The 10,072-nt window shown below is 34.7% G+C and overlaps 1 protein-coding gene across 1 annotated transcript in view; it reads right to left on the bottom strand.

Annotated features, from left to right (window-relative positions):
- Window positions 1-672: 672 nt before the first annotated feature.
- LOC110026283 (heavy metal-associated isoprenylated plant protein 4-like) overlaps window positions 673-10,072 on the bottom strand; it is a gene marked incomplete in the record, with an annotated part of 23,865 nt that continues 14,465 nt past the window's right edge. Inside the window, 4 exon segments of the mRNA XM_020727166.1 lie at window positions 673-1,050; window positions 1,141-1,228; window positions 1,306-1,487; window positions 2,242-2,386. Of these exon segments, the coding sequence (XP_020582825.1) occupies window positions 767-1,050; window positions 1,141-1,228; window positions 1,306-1,487; window positions 2,242-2,386 (699 nt within the window).

Genomic DNA, 10,072 nt, shown 5'->3' with positions numbered 1-10,072 from the left:
ATATATATATATATATATATATAAAGAATTACCAAGGCAATTAAACGAGCCTTAGTCATCCCTAAGTATGCTAAATAATCGAGCACCATACCCTACACATGGGGTTGTTTGAACATGTGACCAGGGTACTTCGACCTTCAGAATGACCTAAGGGGTTGTTTAAACGCGCGCACTCACACACAAATATATATATATATATAGTTTGGTTTTAAGTATGGATTGAAGATAATGTATTATTGAAGATAATGTATTTTAAAATATATAAGATATTATTATCGGTGGGTGACGAGAAACATCCAGCTGCAGTGATCGGCAATTGACATCAACGAAGACAGCTTCAAGAGTGGATGGTGGATGATAGTGGCCAGAGGCAGAAAGTAGGTGACAATAGCGGGGCGGGTGACAACGACGGCAGGCAGCCACAACGAATGAGGCCACAGGCCACCGACAACGCCAGCAGCGGGCTGCATGCAAGGGGTGACTTGCCGATAGTATTTTACATTACTATCAAATGAATTCTAATTATACACTACATTGACTTTTCTTACAACCAAACAGCAATTTTTTCAGAACTCTGCAAAAATAATGCAACGTACTCTTTCTACTGCTCATCAAAAAGCCCCTAAGCAATTTTTTCAGAACTCTGCAAAAATATGCAATGTCATATGCCTTTCAGATAATAATTAACATATAACTAAAGAATATTACATAATGATGCATGTAATCAATCACAACTCTACTTTAGAATCCAAAGCCAAAATATAAATCACATTACAGTACAAGAGTTTGGGTCTTCATCACTAAACCACTGTGGAGCATGCGTGCAATGAATGAAATAAGGCGCTCTAACAACATCTGTGCTCTTCGACTCTTCTATCTTCTCACCCACATCTTCTTTAATCTTCTTCACTTCACTCTTCTGCTTCGGCCGAATGATTTCTCCACGTTTGCCCGCCTTCTTGTGTATGTATTTGATCAAGTTTTCTTCTTCTACAATCCCAACAATGGTGCAAGTCTCCTCTCCTCTGTCAATTTTCACTCTATAAACCCCTGCCATTGTAGTTTAGTTAATTAATTACTTTTATAGCTACTTAAAATAAGATTTAATTTTAATTTAATTTAGAGGCAGAGATGGGTTACCTCTAAGTTTCAGCAATTCATTCTCCAAATCAATTGCACATTTCTGACAGGGCAAATGAAGCTTTATGACTGTGGTTTTAGCAACTTCCTGCAAGTAATAGAAAGAAATGAAATAGCAGATATATTTGCTCAAGACTTCCTCATTGAAATAAAATTTTTAATTACCTCCTCTTGTATATTTTCAATCATCGCTTCCTTCTTCAGTACCTTGTGCTCGGGCTTAGGTGATAGCCACTCAACTTTTCTTTTGCTCTTCTTCTCAATTAGTTCATGCATTTTTTTTGCATTAAATACTCCCTTAACCATAACTTTGCCGCTCTCCACATCAATATTAACATTTTGTACTCCTGCACAAAACATGTATGGTTGAACATGAAAGAAATCATAAATGACAAATATCTATATATAAAAGAAAATAAATAGAAATGAAAGTATAAGAAAAATATAACTTCAATAATGTAGATTATAGATACATTATAAGAATCAATAACAAGTATTTCTAATAAATATTTAGCATACTGGTAATATTAATATAGTAACTTAATCATGATGCTACGCAAAGAAGCAGCTAGAGTTTGTAAAGTGAAAAAAATATCATGATGAGGATGTTTTACAAGATTAAATAAATACTAAAATTCATAATAAATTTTAATATGATAAAACTCTAAAAAAAATACTAGGTGGAAGACAAGGTAAAAGTAAACTTTATCATTAAAAAAAAAGAAAATATAATTTGGGAAGTATATCTAGAATAAAAAAGAAGTAATACAATAAAAAGGTTATTAAAGTAAAAATTAAGAGTCCAACATATACCCCATGTCCTATATTTCTTAAAAAAAATGACTCTATATATCTTTGGATCAATTTTCATGAAAATAAGCTAACATTTAATACGATGTATCATTTTGATTTTACAATAAATGAAAACATCTTATAAAACAACGTTACCTTGAACTAATGATCTTACAAAATTCTAAATCAAAAAAGTTACTTTTACCTGATCCTGCCGAGTAAAATTTAAAAACAATCAAACTTGGTATATTTCTATGAATCTTAACATTAACTATTAACCTCTAAAGCAGTAAAAATGTAATCACATACCTTGTGTTCTTATAATTGGTTTCTCAATGGCACGAGCACATCCAATACAGTGTAAGTTGAGCTTATAAACAGCTGTTTTAACATGGTCTTTCTCCTTAACCCTGACATCTTCCTTCTTTTCACTAGCTACCATCGTAACCACAAGCTGAAATTTTAAGGAAATGGAAATTTATAGCTTGTAACTGCAAAGGACAGCTTTTTCTTCACTTTAGTAGGCAAAAAATAGATGCATGGTAAAAATTAAAGAGCATTTACCTACATACCACTCAATTCCTATGAATTTACATATCTAAAATGTAATTTTTGCTTTTTATATTGATACAGCCCAAATCTTTCATATCACATCAAAAATACCATTATTTTATCTTTGAAAAGGTAAAATACAGCTTTTCAAGCATGGGTAAAGTAGTATGTATGTAAGAACTGAAGTTTAGGTGTTAAATATGTAAATACCTAGGAATTAAGTGATATGTATGTAAATCATACAAAATTAAATCAATAATCTACCATATTTGAGTTAATTAGGATATAAGGAAAGCACTGGTGAGATTTGTTGAGGGTGGTTGAGTTGTGATATACATGAAGTACTGCTGGATATATTATTCTCTGAAAGTTGAGGTATTATTTCGACCATTTCTTCTCTAACCTTAGTACTGGTAGAAGAAAAGGTCTTCACGAAACTATTAGCCATATATTTCTCAAAAAACACGGTAAAACAGAAACACCTTTGGTTAGTCCTCATGAAACAATATCTAAAAGAAACATTTTCTCACAAAATTTTATCAAGAGTATTCAAGAACCGCTGACAATTTTATGCTATATAGTAGCGTATTATTTGTAAAATTGCTGCAAATATGCATATTTTTATGAGTTATATTTTAAAAATAGGCGACAGTGACTTGTGTAATAAATATTATAATCATTAAAAAAAATTAGTCACAAATATATATATATATATATACATATTGAGATTTATATCTAATGTAGGGTCTTATTTGTAAATAGATGAAGTATAGGGATTTATTTGTAAATGTTGTAACTTGTTAGACTCAGTATAAGTCCGTCATCAATCAAAAGGAAGTCTTTTTTGAGCAAATATTTTCAATTTGGTATCAAAGCTTCAGCCCTAACCCTAGCAATTGTCCTCGTGCTCGATAGGCTGCGAAAAGTTGCCTGGATGGGATCGAGCGTGAAGGTGCTAGATAGGTCACGTCAAAGTTACCTGGACAGGATGACGCGTGAGGGTCGCGAGGAGTTGGGATCACATGCGAAGGCTTGTGACGGGATCACGTGGTTACACTATAGAAAAAAGCATTAAAAACGACCAAAAAACCGACGGCTTTTTAAACGTCAAAAAAATTGTCTTAATTACCGACAGCCTGATGACTGTTTATGTTATTGATTATTTGCGACGACGTAATCACAACATATGTCGTCGCTTATCAACATTATTCTTTTTTTCTAATAGTTTTAATTATAACTTATGCAATAACCGATCAGTTATAAACAAATATTAACCGACGACTATAGTTTGTCGGTTATCTTCGAACCAGTCAACCGATGCATTTTATTATTATTAAGTGATGGGGGCAGTCGTCTGTAATATTGTTAATAGCCAAAGCAATAAAAGTAGTTTGTAGGACGTTTGTACTAACCTAATATCCCGCCCATAATCACCTCCCTCTCGATCTTGCCCTAATCTCTTCTCCCAACCTCTTGTTTCTCTACTTGAAGCCCTCACCTCACACCAGAAATCTTGCATGTCCCTCTCTATTTTGTCCACGTCCAAACCCGTCGCCTTCGTCCTGGAAACTCTCGCGATACAATTGGAATAGGAGCCAGCTGGGAGCGCAATGGCGGAATCGCGGCTTACAATGACCGGAAAGTTCCATTTTTCTCCTCCTTCTGATTCTATGCTACCAGAAATGACCAAGGAAGGTAACTTGTTATCTTCATTTTTTTTATTTTCATTTGCTTTGGAAAACGCATTTAGAGTTTAGCAAATAGGAGGTTTGTCAAATACTTTCCTATTTCAATCGGGTTACATCAGAGATCGGCTTTAAGCACATATATTTTTGCTTTAGTTATGGATTTTTGCTTTCTATATGGATACTCTTACTAGACATTTACAGGAGGATGCACCTTGATGTATGCTTTTTGCTAGTGATATATAAGAATAGTGAAAGGTTTAGGAAAAACTTAAATTATGGAGGTCAATATTGGAATCTAAAATCTTTCATTTGAGTAGATCTAGAACTAATATCTAGAATACTTAAAATGTAATTTCAGTAATAGTAGCTCTAGTGGCAGAGTTGTAACTACAGGTGATCATATCATTTAAAAGATGTGAATGTTCTAGATATCTCAGGTCTATTGGTCAAAAGTGATGGTGTAATAGATGAGAATGTGATTAATAAGTAGATTTCAAGTTGGTTGATTGAAGTTGAAAATGCACCTGGCCTATCGTGTCATTGAAAATACTGCTTAGACTAAAAAGAAAATTTTATAAGATGATGGTAAGACCTGCAATGTTCTATGACGCAGAATGTTGGCCTTTAGATTAAGGGGTTTCTCGGTTGAAGGAAGATTTAGTTTGAATGGGTTTTAATAAATCCTGTAAATCCAAAATTATCAAAGCTTGAGATACGTGTCAAATCCGGAATACAATTTAGCTCAAAAAACATTAATCAGTTGGAAATTGATTCTAAGTTTGGCTCGCGCATGAAACTTGAGTCGAAATAAATACGCAAAGGCACGAGCGAAAATTTTGGATCAGATTTATTTGAAACCTACATATAAAATTTATTTAGAACCTACATCATCTCGGTTCGAAGTCGGATCATTTAATATTTTAATAATATTAGTTCTATTGAAGTGATCATTAAACGGTCAAACATCAACACGTAATTAATTAAGGCATCTCCCTCTAATAGTATATGTCACTGTAACTATATCAGCCCTCTCACAGATATATTTGTTTCATATTTTATTTCCAAGTGAAAAGCAAATCATAAACTCAAGAAACCTCGTATCCGCAGCTTTTAACTAGATTACTTACATATCTAACAGATTCTGGGAAGAAAATATTTCATATAATGTAAAAGTATCATTTTTTTCTCCAATAGGAAATCTAATTTCCACTTTGACAATGAAAATTTGATTTCTCATTGAATGAAGAAATAAAAACTCTTACATCATATGAAACCTTTCCTTCTCAAAATTTGTTTAGAGATATGAAAATACTCTAGTAAGAGACGTTGAGATGAGAATAGTTTGGTGGATCACCGATTTTATACTTATAGAGAAAATGTGAAAGAAATATACTCGTAAAAAAGTTAGTGTAGCTATAATAACACAAAGATTAAAGAGAAAATTTTGATAAATGATAGCCGATTATCACCTTCAATAACCCTAACAGTCTCAGTAGGTTATTAATATTTTGATTTCGAGCTTAACTGTTGTCGGATCTAACGAAATCCGATTCAAAGTTAAAAACAGTCAATTTTCGAACGGTAATTGTTGTTTCATATTAAGAAAAAGCAATTCTGACGATTTATTTAGACTTCATGATGTCTATTTCCAATATTGTCTGCAGCTGTAGCTACTCCAACCCTACCACGGGCATATTTGTCTCTTATTTTGTTTCCAACTATCAAGCCAATCATAGAACTAAACATACTCGTCGTCGAAGCGTCTTACACGACTGACTGCACACCTGGAAATATGATCTTAGAAAAAAATATTTTATAAGATATAAGAGTTTTTACTGCATCCTCCAGTGCAAAATCTAATTTCCACAGTCATAATGAAAATTAACTTTGAAATCTAATTTGCCTGTCCAAGGTAGAAATTTACATCAAAATCTAAATTACATTGTCGCAATTCCCATTTTGGCAATGCAAATTAGATTTCGAAGTGAATTTCTATTTTGGAACGTTCAACTTAGATTTTGATGTAAGTTTTCATTCTAGCTATGGAAATTAGACTTTGCATTTGAGGATGTAGTGAAAATTCTTGCATTATATAAAATATTTCCTTCTAAGAACATATTTCCAGTTGTGCAGTCAATCACATATGGATTTGCAACAACGAGTATGCTTAGTGTTATGATTGGTTCTTTATTTGAAAAATAAAATATGAAAGTAATAAACTCGTGCAAGGTTTGGTGTAGTTATGGTAACATACAATACTGGAACAGAAAAATAGATCTACTATAAGTCGAATCATTTGACATTTAAGTAATGTTAGTTCCGTCGAAGATCATTATTAGTAGAAAATTGATTCACAATCTATAAAGACAACTCCCTCTAATATTGTAAGTTACTGTGGTCACACTAGCTTTCGCACATATATATTTCTGTCATATTTTGTCTCCGAGTGAAGAGTCAATCATAAACCTAAGCACCATCGTCCCTGCAACTTTTAACTAGATCCCTTTCACACTTTTGAATAAATTCTGATAGGGAAATATCTCATATGATGTAGCTAGAGTGTTCACTTCATCATCCAATAAGTAATCTAGTTTCCACTCCTAAAGTGGAAATTCACTTAAAACAATATGTTATACAATGTCATAAATAAAAATGTTTGAAGTGTATTTGCATTTTGAGAAAGAAAATTGGATTTCTTATTGCATTATGAAGTAAAAACTCTTAAAACATCATGTGAAAGTGGTCTAGTAAGAGTTGTTGAAACGAGAATACTTAGGTGGATAAGTGGCTTTACACTAAAAGAGAAACTGTGAAAAAATTATACTCGTGAAAGGGTTGTTGTAGATACAGTAACAACCAAGATTAAAGAAAAATATGGAGACATTTCGTCAATAATCGGTCTTCGACAGCCCTAACAACCTTAACATGTGTTCACATTTTGACTTCAAAGCTATCTAAAACATTCACACTTTATAAAATGTGTTGATTATGGTCTGGTTTCATCATATTTTGTTACGAATCAGTCATTAGATATACTGAAATAATTAAATACAATGTATTCAACTGAATGCATTTTATAATATATTTATTATTCTCATGCTTGAACGTACACATGGATATTCGTACATCGAGATCGTGAATGTACAACAAACTTTATCTGGATAGAAAAGGGATCACCCAAGAGTTCTTGAGTGGTGTCAAGGAATTTATCGTAGTTGTTTCTTACTGCAGATTTACCTATCGGAGAGGAGGTTTCGGTGTCTATGTTTGAAACATAGAAATCAGGCACACTTGACGCCTGACGAAGTGAAAAATGATCTATGTTGTTGAGGATTGCAGTCAGGTTATTGGATCTGGACTTCACATGGGGAGTTTAATCCTAAAACCTTTAGTTCCGCAAGTGAGATCCTTCCGAGCACTACCTGCAGAGGGAGGTCGTTGGAGGGAAGAAGAAGAGTCGAGTTTACAGGCTCGAGTTATTATGGCTTGCCTATTCATCCCACTATCAGTGCACTTGCTGCCTCTAACTCTACCACACAGGATAGGAGATTTCCAGACATGTTGCGACATTAGTTGTCGAGATGGAGGTCCGCTTTAGTCTGATGAGGTTGGAGTTGTAGCGAACATGAAGGCCAAACAGTTGGCTGAATAGGGTTCCTTTTGGCAGCGGATGAGGGAACTTGACAAGGCAACGACAACATTGGAAGAGGAGGAGGAATCAACGTAAGACGATGAGAATGAGGTTAAGGAGTTAGAGTAGGTTGATTAAGAAGGGCTTTTTTCTTTTTTTTTATATTTATCTACATTTGAACTTGTATTTTTTCTGTGAATAGTGATGTACATTTTTTACAGTAAATATATTTTATTTATTTCATTATTTAATTGGATAATTTACTATTTGACAACTATGTTATTTCATTAAATGCTTGAAATTGTATATTGAACATTGTGATAGTAGGCATAGTAATATAAATACTAAAGAAAAAAAAGTATTTTTTCCTTATACTACAAGCTTTTGACAGCTTATCGTCTGTCTTGCGATGGTTCTAAACTTGTTTGTTGACATTGTGATTGACATTTTACCGACACATAATCGACAACTTAAGACGATCACACAAAAAACGACTGACGTGTCACTTTTCCGACAGTTAACTCATCAGTTATAAAAAAGACACATAAACGATGTGAATCTAAAATATTATGAGTTATTTTTGTTTTGCTGTATTTATTTTAAAATATTTGATGATGATAAATAAAGAGACAAATGAACATAAACTTATATGGACATATTAGCTGTTTTATTTGTTATTTGTTATTTTATTTCTATATATGTATTTTTTTTGAACTTGTATTTAGAATTTCAATGCTATTTAGAAGAATTTTAGTACTTGATTTAAAATAAATAAAATAATTTAAAATGTAAATATATTACGCTCAAAATAAATTGCTTAATTTAATGTCTATTTTAACATAATTAAGAAAAAAAAACTAACAAAATAAATGGAAGCTTCTATGAATAACTTCTCATTGAAATCCAACTGGAGTGCACCGTATCCTCAACTCACTGAACGGCAGGAATTCCACCTACGAAAGCGACCAAAAACATGTACTCGCTGACGTGTACTGCAACATTACCTCAGCTGCAGGTCCTACCCGTTGATAAGACAAAACCGTGACCTCCTTCACTTCAGGCGATCACACGAGTGCAAATTCGTAGTCAACTTTTCGGTGCAAATAACAGCAGGGCCATGAACCAGGGCATCCTCCAGCAACAGAAAGCATTGTAAAATTTCGAATCTGCAACAGATAACAAACTATATATTAATACACACACTTTGACGCCTTTTATGTGAAGTAGATACTGTTTTCCCACTGCTTTTCTTATGCACCTGCAGGCACCGTACTCTTAAAAACTGCCACGTAGGAGGTTCGGAAATGGGTGTTGGGAGAAATAAATAAGAGTGAAAGATATAATCCCTGGACAACTAGAGAAACAAACGAAGGAAGTGGGAAAGGTTTGCGCAGCTCGATCTAGGGTTAGCGGTTGTGACTTCCCCTTTGTCTTTGCAGCCGTTGAGCTCTGTGGTCGGCTGCAATCTGATGTTCTTCTCTGGGTTTTCGGACAGTTTGACGGCGCAGCCGAAACGCCGTCTCCTCGCGCCGTCCGGATATGAATGAAAGCAGTCGTACTACTTGAAGTTCGGGGATCTCTTCCCCCAACATGTCACTTGATGGATTTGGTGATTGGATAAGTTGTTAGGCTCTGTTTTAATGTCGGTTTTACGGCGTAGGAACTGAGCTTTGTTTGCGAATCTGCTTGAATTCTGTGGCTGTGAGACACTCTAGTGGAGTGGATCGGAGATGAAGGATCGGAACCACCTGCCTAGAGCTTTGAGCTTTGGTATATCGGATTTGGCTCTTGAATGCGTGATGGGATACATCGACGAAGCTTGCGATAGGGGGGCCATCTCGCTGGTTTGCAAGAAGTGGTATCGATGCGATTGTCTCACGAGGAAGCATGTGACGATCGCTATCTGTTACTCAACTACTCCGCAGAGGCTTCGGGAGAGGTTCCCCAGGTTGGAGTCGCTCAAGCTCAAGGGGAAGCCCCGGGCGGCCATGTTTTTTAATATCATACCCGAGGACTGGGGAGGATATGCTGGGCCTTGGATCTATGAAATCGCCTCGGAGGATTTTGTGTGCCTGAAAGCACTCCACCTTCGTCGAATGATCGTAACAGATGCGGATATTGATGTCCTGGTTCGTGCTCGCGGCCATGTGCTACAGTCTTTGAAATTGGATAAGTGTTCCGGATTCTCGACTGATGGTCTTACTAGGATTGCCAGCTCTTGCAGGTACTTCAAATTAGCTAATTGTTCCATTTTTTTACCACTTGCACG

This window comes from Phalaenopsis equestris, unplaced genomic scaffold (assembly GCF_001263595.1).
Source record: "Phalaenopsis equestris unplaced genomic scaffold, ASM126359v1 Scaffold000362, whole genome shotgun sequence".
Taxonomy (NCBI): domain Eukaryota; kingdom Viridiplantae; phylum Streptophyta; class Magnoliopsida; order Asparagales; family Orchidaceae; genus Phalaenopsis; species Phalaenopsis equestris.
This window is presented reverse-complemented; position numbering and strand designations above follow the sequence as displayed.